We start from the raw sequence: 13,257 nt of genomic DNA, 5'->3' as shown, positions 1-13,257 counted from the left end.
GCACTATGCAAGTGGTCCATTTTGCAGTTTTAATTTCAGTGTGAGATTAGGTTTGGCCCAGACAACAGCAGGAGAGCACAACAGTTAGCCCACATCTCACTAACAATTCTTGAAAAATGTCAAAAAAACCAGTTATATCTAAATTCACTCTTCATTCAAAATTGCTTATGGAGCTCTGTTTAGTGGGTAAAAATATCTAGGTCCTTCAGTAAGCTTAAGGCACATACTCTGGGGACCCGTGCAACACTTCCATGCTTTCAACTACGAGACCTAACTTAATTGAAAGCATGGGAATGTTGCACGGAGCCCTAAAGGGACATGCCTAGAATGTACTGGAGAACCTAGAAATGTTTACCCACAGAAACAGAGCTCTGCAAACAGTTTTGAACAGAGAGTTAATTTAGCCATAACAGGTTTTTTGATATTTTTTGAGGATTGCTAGTGTGACATGTGCAGACCTCCTGATGCCTGCATGCCAAGTTATCTACCTCGGGGAGCAGGCTACTGGTTCTTCTGCAAGATGGAGCTGCTATAAGCATCAAGGTGGAAAAATAAAGAAAAGAAAGTAAAATTTGAAGACAACATCCAACACACTGGGTTCACCTGCTGGGTGGAACTTACATCTATGTGTAATTTTTTGACCCAGATTGTTAGTTGACACTCAGATTATGCATGGGTTTTTAATACTGAAACTGAAGGCTGTTTTGCAAGTTCTACTCTTTTCGATGAATGAGCTTTAGTAGCTGGATTATAAAAAATACCTGTTGCTCTTTTTGTTCGTTTAATATTGACTGCAGATATTTGTGATGGCAGTAACTGAAATGGCATAATAAATAAAGAAATTTATTAAGTGACATAGATGGTTTTATTCATAAAAAGTGTCCTGTAGTACACAAAAATTTAATGTACACAATGTAATCGTACAGGATCAATACACAATGTAATCATACAGGATCAAATAAAATTCAGTTCAGTTTTGACAGTCTTTATTATTGTGTTTATGCAGAGACTTCATGTCCATTAATATTTACTGTTCTCTCTTTAAATTTTAGTACATGCAGCAAGTTCGAGACATGCTGATGAAAGCTCCTCCACATTGTTGCCCATCTAATGAGGAGGAGACCAGGCAGTTCATGTGGTTGCCAGAAAGCTGCATGGAACATGTACTGCATGCTTAGTAAACTTTTACTGTAAGGAAAAGTTAATTAAAAATCTCCTTAGCATCTTAAAGTACCATTGTTCCTCGACAGAATTTCCTTTGTATGTGTATGTAGAAATAGCTTTAGAACCAAGTGGTCATTGCTGTAAGTTAAATTAAGTAAAGATGCACATTGTCTGTTCTGTCCAGTATGAACACATCCTTTTGTCATTGACAGTTGAATGCAGAGTTGTTACTGTTTATTCAAAGTTTTTTTGTAATGATTCCACAGTTTTGTCAATATATAATCAGTGGTGTTAAATAATTTATAAGATTCGCAAACACAAGAAGACTTAAAAAAAGTAGAAATATTGGTCAGTGAGAGATAACTGGGCTGAATCATACTGTGTACTTATTTTCTTGTTTTGAGTTGAACTGTTACACCAAAGTTGCTTGAAAGCTATGATCTAGGGGATGTCCTTGGAAAGTAGCCTTTTGTCTGGAGGAGGATTTAATATATTATTACTAAATGATGTTTTTGGTCTGTAAGCCAGCTTCACATTTAGTGGACAGCTGTATATATCTTCATTATTAACTAACACTAAGGGTCATTTAATAATTGAACAATATTTCATCATATAAATGTATTAACACCGCAAAAACAGGCTAAGCACAACTTTATGTACTTTTATGTGCCACTCCATATAAACACCCTGAACATTCACACTTTTGCCAACACCATCTAAGCAATACCTTCAGATAATACGAACTTGCTTGGTCATTCAAAGTACAAACATTGGTAGACATGGATCTGTTCTTAGAAATTCACACACAAATCTGTACGTGCTGAACAATGATTATGTGCATTATTCATGAAGTCATTTATTCTTTTACTGCTGCAGTTCACCTTTTCCTTGTCAGTCCAAAATGACAGTTGATAATACCATTTCTGCTTATCGTTGACATGTGTTCACCCATTTTTAATCATCAATCACTAATTTCTGACATAAAACACTTTTGTAACACAGTCACCATAGACAGTAACAAGTCTGTAGTATTGTGAAATACAATATCAAGTCTGCTGTACATGCTAGTGCATCTATCATTTTCCAGCTGCATAAAAGGCAATCACAAGTAACATTTCACAGTGGATGGCGCACTTAGCTTTACTGAGATTTTTGCCAAGCTTGTCCCATTTACTATAGGAACAGACCCATTGAATGAATAGCACTACCCATGGTTCTACACTTAACTTAGCATGAAAAACAAAGGAATGGTAAAAACTTACTGGAGCTCAAGGTCTGTGATGAAATACTCCTTACTTTTTGTATTACTTTCATATACTTACAAGAAATACAAACAATATCTCTTGTTTCTCCTCATACAGGATTTTGTGTGTCTTACTGTTTCCTCTCTTACTTGTATCATTCTTGCACATATTTCTCTCTCAGTTGCCTTTTTTTGTAGTTCCTTTAAAAGAAAATCAGAGCTAAACACTCAAAATTTGATATTTACCGCAGGATTCATGTAATCTCTCATGGTTTTTTCCCTGTGGATGACATTTATTAAATATTATCCCATATATATATATATGTAAGGCAAGGTCTGACATAATGTAAATAATTTAGGAGTGCAGGTGACTAGTCTTGGGTTAGCTGAAGTATATTGAGTCATTGATGAAGATGCGGAAAAGAGAACAAAAACTTAGCCAGTTATTGGAGGAAACCCTTTGACGGAGTTCATGCACACACGTGCATCCAACACAACCCCCCCACACACACACACACACCTGTAGGCATGTGTGTGTGTGTGTGTGTGTGTGTGTGTGTGTGTGTGTGTGTGCGTGTGTGTGTGTGATTTTGCACTCAAGCTCATACTCCTAAATTATTTACATTGTTATCCCATTTATGTAAACAATAATGGGTCATAAAGTAGTGCAGTACGTCAAAGCCTATAAATATATATATACTGATGTTAATCATCATGACATTTAGAATATCAGTTCATAAAAACGGTAGAAGTCATAAATGCTAAATAGTAAATACATACATAGTTACATGGATTTGTAGAAAAATGTTTCAATTACTAATGTAGTACATTATTGGATACCATCTATTAGATAGCGGTAAAAACTCAAATACTCTACATGTCTATCAGGTGTGTTTCCATGTATTTTGTTAATAATAGAATCACTGCTCCTTGTATGCTTAGACGTCATTATGTTCTTAGTTGATGTGCTTAACTTAGTCACAATGAAAGTAGTAGTTATAAAAATGTCTAAGAAAGAGACATAGAGCAATTAAAACTAGAAACCAAATAGTTCACTGGATTTCTATGGAGTACTGTCAGTTAAAATAAACTGTTTTCATGATGTTATGCTGCTTAATTATATGGAAATTGTTGGTAACAACGATTGAGTGTGTTATGTGGTGGTTAATATGCTGCATACACATCATTGTTGTTAAAAGCTAAAGAAACAACTTAATGCAGTTCTCCATATCTTCACATATTGTTCACATGAGATGATGGTATAAGTAGTCTTCATGCATATAGCAAAGACTAAAAATATTTAGCAGATGAAAAAGAAGAGTGTTTGAATTGAGATTATGTAAACACCAAAATATATTGTAGGATTCTCTACAGTTAGTTTGTCTTTTGCTGTGTAGATTGTGAGGCAGAGATCTCTTGATGTCTTCTTTCACAGAAAAACACAGTATGCTGTTTTTGTTAGTTCATTTCAAGACAAATTGCACAATCAGTGTTTGATTTTTAATTGCTGTAGAACAATAGGTCAACATCCAGTTTAAACATGAACTGTGAATAATGTGAATGAAGCTGAAGTGGTCTGTTACAGACGAGAAGGGGAAAAATGATGAATTTGAAAAATAGAAAAATGTGTAAAGTGTTCTTACTGTGCCATTAACTCTTGTTCTGTTAAGAGTCCCTCTTTACTGGTCACAACTTCAGCTCCTTACTGACTAGTGACCTGTCTTTTTTTTGTGCATGATTTCACAGTCTAAAGAAACTCTCCTGGTATATCCTAAAAAAAGCCATAACATGAGACCAAATCACTTCTGTATGAATCAAAAATGTATCTGAGAATTTTTAGTGAAATTACATTGTTCATTTTACAACTATCTGTTGAAGGCTCTTGGCATTTCCAGTGATCTCAAATGACAGAGAAGCAGACTGGACTGACAATGCAACCACTAAGTTGTCCTTGAAAATGAGGATTTAGTGGGCACATGTGAAAATTGTGATTGGAAACAATGATAACTTTTTTTAAAAGTTAGAAAGGAGCTGTAACAAACAAAAATTTGCAAAAAATATCACATAAATGAATACAGTTTTCTGTTTGGTACTTGATGACACATTATTATTTGTATCTTCCCTGTTCCCACATATACTTCCAGAGAAGTGGCTTAAAATGCTGAGATTAATCAAGCACTTTCTGTTGTTGCTGTCAGCTGTGTTACATTTGATTACTTGTTAATTTTGGCTGTTTTATCTTTGTTTAGTGTGGGTCATATTTCATTTTATTTATGTGTAACTATCATAAATTAAAGTATTAATAATATCTCCCAGCCAGCACTCTTTTTCTCCACAGTAATGGCAGTTGAATACTCCACCATCAATAAAATAATTCAGAAATACAGTAGTGAACTGTTTTTGTTCTGTTGACTCTTGCATTGATGATGAAGTCATTTTGTTTCTTTTCTTTCCAAATGGTATTGGAGTGTCCTGGGCAGAATACAAATTATGGAAGGAGTAAAGGCAACTATTCACCATATAGCTGAGATATTCAGCAGTCTTCAGGCACAGTAATGAAAACATTACTGAGTTTTTGAATAGTGTTCATATTCAGAGCTAACTTATATAAACATGCACATGCATGACTACATTGTCCTGACAATTGGATATCTGTTTAATAGTATTTAATCATCAAATAATTGTGTGTCATCCCCTGATCTATCCACCTTTCTCCTGCTCATTATTTCCCTTATCTTTCCATGCACGACAGTCCTAAATTGTACATGAGATATTCTCATTCTACGGAACTATTCTACAGCCCACTGTATAATTTCTGTTTATGTTGCCATTGTTCACCCCTTCAAACCTTTTACAGCCTTTTCATGTATTTATTTTTCTATTCCCCATGTTTATTTCATTGCTTTTCCTTTTAGCATGTTCTTTCCAGTTTAATCTGGAGTGTTCCTCTATTGTGTTCACACCCATATCATTTCTTTTCTTCTCTCCTTTTAGATACATTCCATTTTTAATGAATTTCTACTCCATCTGTCAGTGTGAACTCAGAAAAGCATCCCTATCCCTAATCAAGTCCTAACCCCACAGCCTGTTCCTGGTATGCTGTCAAATTCCTCCACAAGATACTCTTGCTGTGCAATCCCAGTTACTTAAGTGCTCTCTCTCTCTCTCTCTCTCTCTCTCTCTCTCTCTCTCTGTGTGTGTGTGTGTGTGTGTGTGTGTGTGTGTGTGTGTGTGTGTGTGTGTGTACGGGGGAGGGGGGGGGGGGGGGGCAATTTAGTCAAGTCTGAAAAAGGATATTATTTGAATGCTCAACAATGTTTTCAACCTGTTTATGTATTTTTTAACGGCTCAACACCTCAGCTGTATGCTTTGTAATCGTGCTGAATCTTTTTCTTCACTAAGTTATGTATTTCTTAGGAGGAATCTTGTAAAATGAACACCAAGCCAAGATACTTTAGGCCAGATTACAATTGGTATTAAAAATAAGCTTTTCATCCATTTTCAAGCAACTATATCATCATGAGCAACAGAAGTGTTAGTTTTCACCTCTTGAAAAATTATAGCTTTTGTAATTACCAATCCTTTCATTTAAACTGCTTACTTGTATGAGAGCTCCCTCCTAACTGCTCCTAGGTGTTTGTTCCCTCTTGCAAAAGTCTGACAATAACTTAACAATATTCTCTGTGTGTAAGAAAAAGCAGAAATTAACACTTAAATTATTATTATTGAAATTATTGTGGCTATCGTGGTCTAACAGGTAGAGTACTAGACTCTGGCCCTGAAGATCCTCAGTTCAGTCCTGGGTAAGGGTGTGGATTTTTCCTCATTCCTGACCCTCTGGATGGTCCCAGGTCCACTCGTTACTATCAAATGAGTGCCAGGGATCCTTCTCAGTGGTAAAATGCTCCAATGATGCTGCATTTGTCACCTGACCCCTCTTAGTGCCGCAGCAAATAAAAGCTATACTGTACCTGCAGTCTGTCCAGTAGCACAGTTCTGGGCTTGCGCCACAGACTTTACCTTTATTATTGTTATTAGACCTTATCAGATCATGCATAGCTCTAGGATTCAATTGTCTGAGTTTCCTGTCTGCTCCTTTCTTTCTTTCATTCTTTGCAGCTTTGTTCTCCAAATGCACTTCCCAAATGCCACTTTTTTATGTATAAGAATTTCTACTTAAAATCTTGAGGAATTTATCTGTGCTCTTTCTACATCTTTTCTGATTTGACTCCAGGATGTAGTTTTCAGTCATCCCTTGTTTGTTCTGGTTTTGGGGACAATATAAGGAAAAGTTAGCTTGCTACTTACTGTAAATATGACATGTTAAGTTTCAGACAATAACAACAAAAGACACTTACACTTTAGCTTTTGGCCAAGATTTCCTCAGAAAAGGAAACAAACACATTCATTCACCAAGCAAGCATACTTCACGCACATGTGACTGCCATCTCTGGCAGCTCAGACCATAGTGCCATTGTTCCTGTTTGCAACTTAACGTGTCATCTTTATGGCAAATAGTAATCTATCTTTATCTTGTACTGTTGACATTCCAAACTGGACTTTCTATTGTTTGATTATGATTTTGTGGGTAAGTCTTGTTACTAGGCGTCTGTAAACGTATACATAAAATTTTAATCTTCCTTTTCGAATGTCTGCCACGAGGCTGGACAAATTTTTTGTTTTGTGGGATTTTACCTGTAGCCGTCTTCCATTAAGTGGGGGCCAAGAATATTTTTCATGATTTTGCAGTGTTATTATTATTTTCAAAGATTTCATCTATGACAGTGGCCATCCCATAGTAAAGAGGACCTGTTTTGTACAGATTACCTGTACTATATACGAAAGAAATGTTCCTCAAGAAAGCGAAGGAAACAGATTTATTTTTTAAAATTTGACAAATCAAAAAGAAATAAAAAGACATAACAGTGCATCTTTATTTTTGATCAAGCATTTGAGTATGAAAAATAAGCTGTATTTTTAATATAATTCTCATGTTACATTTGACTAAAACAGTAGACTGAAAATGCATTTAATTTTGTACCAGACTTCAGGGTGATAAATTTGTTTATATGTGAGGACCAACAGTTGGGGGTCCAACATTTTGTCAGGATAGTGAAGATTTATTTTTGTATGTACTGTTAATTAATTATCACCATTACAGAATGGCTTCTTACATCGGGCTTGGCTACAAAGTGAGTAGCAGTATGAACTAATTCTTCAGTTGAAATTGTGAAGATAAATATAACATATTGTACAATGTTGCATACTTAATTGTTAAAGCTGTAAGAGTAAGTATTTTTCAAAGCATTCAGCAAGTATTTTTACTAGCTCAGTGGGCAACAACTCTGCTGATGTGCTTTCTTTTAATCGTTGTTTGAAGTCATTTCAGTTTGTATAATTCCTATAGTGTGGAAATATTTTATGCATTAAAATTACCATTAATAAATGTAACTTAATATTATTTGATCTGTGTACGAACACATAGCTGATCAAAATATGCTGCGGCCAAAAATTGGGATAAATGGGACACGTTTAATAGGAACAAAAGAGGCTACTGATTCTGAACCTTCTGTACTTGCTTGATTTGTACTCTTTAACTGTGGGCTTTCTTGCTCTAGGGTTCTGTACCACCTTCTATGCCTTTGGAATGTTTCATATTTTCATGTTTTTCGTGTCCTCTGTCACATCCAGTAAATGGTCTAGATGTTGCTTTAGATGGTCTAGATGTTGCTTGACACTTATTGAGGAGGTATGGTTAGCTAGCTGCAAAGCGGTGCTAGATAATTGGATTTTTTTTTAATCTAATAAACTCCCGAGGAAAGTACAAACAACAATAAATGTCACCTGAACTGCTTTAACATTTGTCTGGTTGAACACTATGAAGCTACAGGATCTAATTGCAAATCAGAGACAAAATCTGTTCTGAGAAGGTAGGGATAGCTAAATATTGAGTAGCACAGCAAGAGCAGGATTCAAGTCCAGGGTTAAGGCTTGATCAACACTGAGTCCCTCTAAACCGACTCCTTCGCACGCAGCTACTACTCTGCAAATGATGAATACCTACCTTCTATATGTGGTCACAATGTCATCTGCCACACATGGTGTCGAAATTCAAGGTGCTGCCCAGTAACGGTGACCCTTTCTTATCCACATTCCATAGAAAACAGTGACTCATTTTGTCAAGAAGCCTCCTGGCAGTATGAAATTGGTCTATGCTGAGAGGAACTATTGGCTGTCTTGCTTTTCCATGTTGTTGAATATTGGGCACATCATCTGTGGAGTGCTTTGCTGTGATGTATGAAGGTAATTTTATTATTAATTTTCCTCTTAACTGCATTTGCTGTACTTGATTTGCAGTGGATTTCAAAACCTACTATTGCTTCATATTAAGGCATTTAATGCTGTGGTACAGCAACAGGATATACTTCCAGGTGTATACCATTTTGATAACTGCACCAAAATGCCTGGAGATGAAGCAGGAAAAAGCTTCAAAATTGACTGTAAATAAAGTATAATACAACAAACACAGTCAAGTGGAAAATTAATACGATATAATCATAGAGCACTCTGTTACGCCGAGATGTAGAGGGCAAACAGTCCTGATATGTGCCTGCTGCATTAAAAATTTATTATTTGTATGTCACCTGAAGGCTTCCAGATACACTGTGTGTGGTCTCCTCACCACACTCTGCTGTGCTTCTATGACTTTCTCTCAGCTCTTCAACCCCATAAATTACAGTGTCAGGCTAATTGCATTCTCAGGTTATGCAGTTCTTGCATATGAGGCATCCCCTTTTTCCTGACAAAGAAACTGTTCATTCCAAAATCTCAAGCTTTAATATTTGTAACTCTTTGTATGCCTTATCAGTCGTGCCCATTTTGTCCCAGTTTCAGCAGATGTTAGACAGATCGTTTTCTTTTTCTGCATTAATGATTTCTATTCAGATTAATCACAGATAAAATATATATTATATCAGATTTAATTAAATGATAATGATTGAGTTACAGGCTGTGATAATATTTCTTGTTTGATGCCATCAGATGGGCTGTGTATAGGGTATCAAATGTAGTATTAGTGTTAATTGTTTGTTAGAGGATTTTTAACAAATTTAATGATGTTCCTGTGACACACATAGAAACATATTTATCGTGTAAAACATGCTTGACAACAGTTTGTGTGACTTGAGCTTATTCATGTATCTCGTTAGAGAAGACAATGTGACTGGCAGTTCTGTGCTCTAAGGAAAGTACAAGTCTTTAATTTTTTAATAAAGTAAAAAAAATGTGTTGATCAATGTTTTTTGTATTACCTGTTTTTATGACTTTATTATTTGTAGATTTAAAATTGTTCTATTTTTAACATGTAGAAAAATGACACAAAAAATGTTTACACATCATGCAGAGTTGCAGTGGTCATTAGAAAATGACCCATGGGTGCTCGTACAATATAATTTTGATTCTCTTGTGTGATTTTGTTGCATTCCAGTCCCTTTTTTCATCTTTATTGTAATAATTCCTATAATTTTACTTAAACTCAGAGCAGAAAAGTGTCATTTATATTTTAGCACTGCAAAGCTTTAATTGAGACTGAAAATACATAGTTTAGAGTTTCATCATGTAACTCCAATATGTTAAGTATTATCATGACTTTGTGATTGTAATGAGTATATCGCATAAGAGAATTGTATGAAATGTAACATTCAAGTTGTATTTGCCTCATCTTCTCAGTAAAAGTGTAATATTTTTCTGGAGAAACAATTTAGTTAGTGAATGTAAATAAATGTGAAAGGCTTTGCTCACCAACCAAATAAATTTACTATTAGTGTCAACACATGCAATATAACTCCCATTCCACTGAGAAATATTATGACCACAGCATGTAACAATATCAGAGTTTAAAGAAATCTCAATTCCCACACTCCATGTTAAGACGTGCCATTAGGTCAACATAACAAACAGAGTGCCCTTCAGAAAACTTTTCAGACTGTATTTATACAAGATTGATGTATTGATGTGTAGGCACTGATATATTTTCCCTAACTCGCTTTAATTCATAACAGTTTGTCGGCCTCATTCAACACTATATTTTGGTGGCCTCAGGAGGGAGAATCTCAGAACTGAAGGCTTAATTCCCTCACACTTGTGTGCCATAACAAATAGAAATGATCAGAGCTTTCTTGCAAAAATTCTTGTGACCCTTAGTTACAGTGCATATGTTTTCTTTGATGTTATTCATGCCATTTTGGCTATAATTCTTCTATTACTTGTCTGATTATGGATGAGATGTTTGAATCCAAATTAATTTTCAGCCATATTATACAAAAGCTTTTCCTTATGAGAAGTTCATGTGATGTCACATAACTGCTTTGTGGCAGTATTCCTCCCAATGCAGTCCACTTGTGTGTTAATTGGTTTCACCATCACCATAATTAGTTTGGTTACCACGGGAAAACTTCTTCTCCAACTTCAGACATGATGCAGAGCTCTACTCAGCAATCAGCTTGTTGACCTTTATATTTTCATCCTTTTCAGGCTTATTTTGAAGACAAATAAAACATTTATATTTCATTGTCTGCCCAGTCAACTGTTTAATTTCTGAGAGAGAACGAGACAGCAGCAATAGTTTGTCTTCAGGCTTTATCAAAAGTCAGTAGCACTTTACAGTAAGGTTACACCCATAATGAACTCCTTGTACAGGCCTTGAAGGCCCAAGACAGGTCAACAGGCTACAGCCACATAGAGAAGAAAGTGTGGAATGTGCAGACACTTTCAAACTTTTGGGTAATTGCATTGCCTCAGTTTTTAGGGCAAACTATTTATTCCCAACATTTGGCCTCATTGCTGAGACTACTTCTTGGAGCAGTGTTTGCTGTGAAGCTCTCCAAGAATCTCATCCTGAAACTGATGCGGTGCAGTTTACCAGAATCTCATTGTACATATGATTATATGTAAGTGCATGAAAACTGTGATTGAAAAAGTATAAAATGTGATGTGTCGACAGAAGTGCCAACACAGTGTGATTTGAGGGGGACCGCAATGCACGCTATAAACACACGAAGGATGGCGTGAGGTCTGAAACAGGATACGTAATGAATGCTATAAAGAAAAGTACGTAGCTTTTGGAATACTTAACTTTAATCCATCCTTATTGTATACATCGTTCTTGATGAGACATGCTTTATACGATAAGTATCAATTGCTATGTAAGGCTAATGGCGCCTTGCTAGGTCGTAGCCATGGACTTAGCTGAAGGCTATTCTAACTATCTGCTCGGCAAAGGAGCGAGGCTTCGTCAGTGTAGTCGCTAGCAAAGTCGTCCGTACAACTGGGGCGAGTGCTAGTCCGTCTCTCGAGACCTGCCTTGTGGTGGCGCTCGGTCTGCGATCACTGACAGTGCCGAGACGCGGGTCCGACATGTACTAATGGACCGCGGCCGATTTAAAACTACCACCTAGCAAGTGTGGTGTCTGGCGGTGACACCACAAAATGCATTACATATTTTTACGTATTATTGTGTGTTTGGCCACAATTTTCACATATTTTCATGTATGGTGAGCATAGCCATAATTTATTATTGCAATATCTATTTTCTGATAAATGTGTTGTTACTTTGACTAATAATATTAGAAATATTAGGTGTTGATATTTTTGTGAAGTTTTGGTTTTGCAGTTTATGGACTAAGAACAGTGATGAAAATTGTTTGACATCATGCAAACTGGAAGTCTGCTAAACTATTTTAAATAGGAAACATTTTCCAAATGTTCTGTAAAATATTGTTTATTTGATCACCTGATGAAATTCCAGAACATCAGGAATGTGTTTCCTATGTAATTTTTCTGTCATGTTCTGACAGAAAATTCATTTAACCTCGTAATGCCGAGTGTCATGATTTCATATCATACCAGTGCTGTGCTAATAACTGGAAAGTTAACTGTTTTTGAATGCCAATGCCAGTAGATGCTGATTCTTCATGAAGCTATCAATGCTTCTGACAAGTGCTGCAGTCTCCTGAATGTTTCTGGTACCTAAAGCACCACAATGTTTGATTTTTATTTTTCATCTAGAAAGTTATTCAGGCATTAAAAGGTTAATGTGAAGAATATTTTCTGATTGTCTTCAGAAACCACATATATTTGAAAAATTCTATTCTAAGTGTAACATTGTTACTTGATCTGATCTATAACAAGAATTTCAAAATAAAATTCCATTTACTGTTTAATAAATGTAAGCACTTAAACATTTTCTTATCACCAGTGTTGTTCCCTTTGCGTTTACCTTTTCATAAGAGAGTCAGTTTTCGTAAGTCATACCTGATACTTCAATTAAAGATTTCATTTTAACCATGTTGCGTTAAATACAGATGGAATATCAAATTTCAAAGTATTTATGACTCACATTGTCACTCAGAAAGACAACAGCAAGCACTCATTTTAGTTGCCAAATTAATGTAAATCAAAACAAAGGTGTTGTGACTTCATTTAATGCGGTAACTCAACTGCACCTTTGATCTTAACCTTATAACACCCGTGGTATTACTTTTGTGTATTGGTTTTGAAGTACAGTATAGAAGCTGCAAGAGGATAACTTCCCAGCCAAATCAAATAAATTAATTGACCATGAAATGGCCTTGAGGCCTTCCACAACTCCTCTAAATATCTAATTTTTAATGTCATTATAACACAAGGTAATGGTTAGTTGTATGTTGTTGTTGTTGAGAAATGTAATGACTGTGGGAAAAAAGTTATCACTGTAGTATGATTGAAGCAAATCTTTGCAAATTGTAACTGTAAAACCAAGGCAATAATATGTTTTTATTAACAACTTTCAAAGTGTAGCCACTTCTCAAGGG

General features: G+C 35.6%; 1 protein-coding gene across 4 annotated transcripts in view; it reads left to right on the top strand.

The window, feature by feature from the left end:
- LOC126458286 (cryptochrome-1) overlaps positions 1–12,634 on the top strand; it is a 109,159-nt gene extending 96,525 nt beyond the window's left edge. For 3 of the 4 annotated variants that reach the window (XM_050095226.1, XM_050095222.1, XM_050095224.1), the window contains one exon: positions 1,053–4,499. In XM_050095226.1, coding sequence (XP_049951183.1) covers positions 1,053–1,178 — 126 coding nt within the window. In that variant the 3' untranslated portion in view covers positions 1,179–4,499. Of the gene's footprint in view, positions 1–1,052; positions 4,500–7,568 lie in introns of those variants that run through there. The other variant, XM_050095225.1, reaches the window with a different exon arrangement.
- Positions 12,635–13,257: the final 623 nt, after the last annotated feature.

The sequence above is a fragment of the Schistocerca serialis genome, chromosome 2 (assembly GCF_023864345.2).
Source record: "Schistocerca serialis cubense isolate TAMUIC-IGC-003099 chromosome 2, iqSchSeri2.2, whole genome shotgun sequence".
Lineage (NCBI taxonomy): Eukaryota > Metazoa > Arthropoda > Insecta > Orthoptera > Acrididae > Schistocerca > Schistocerca serialis.
The sequence above is the reverse complement of the archived record's forward strand: the minus strand, read 5'-3'. Positions and strand labels throughout refer to the sequence as shown.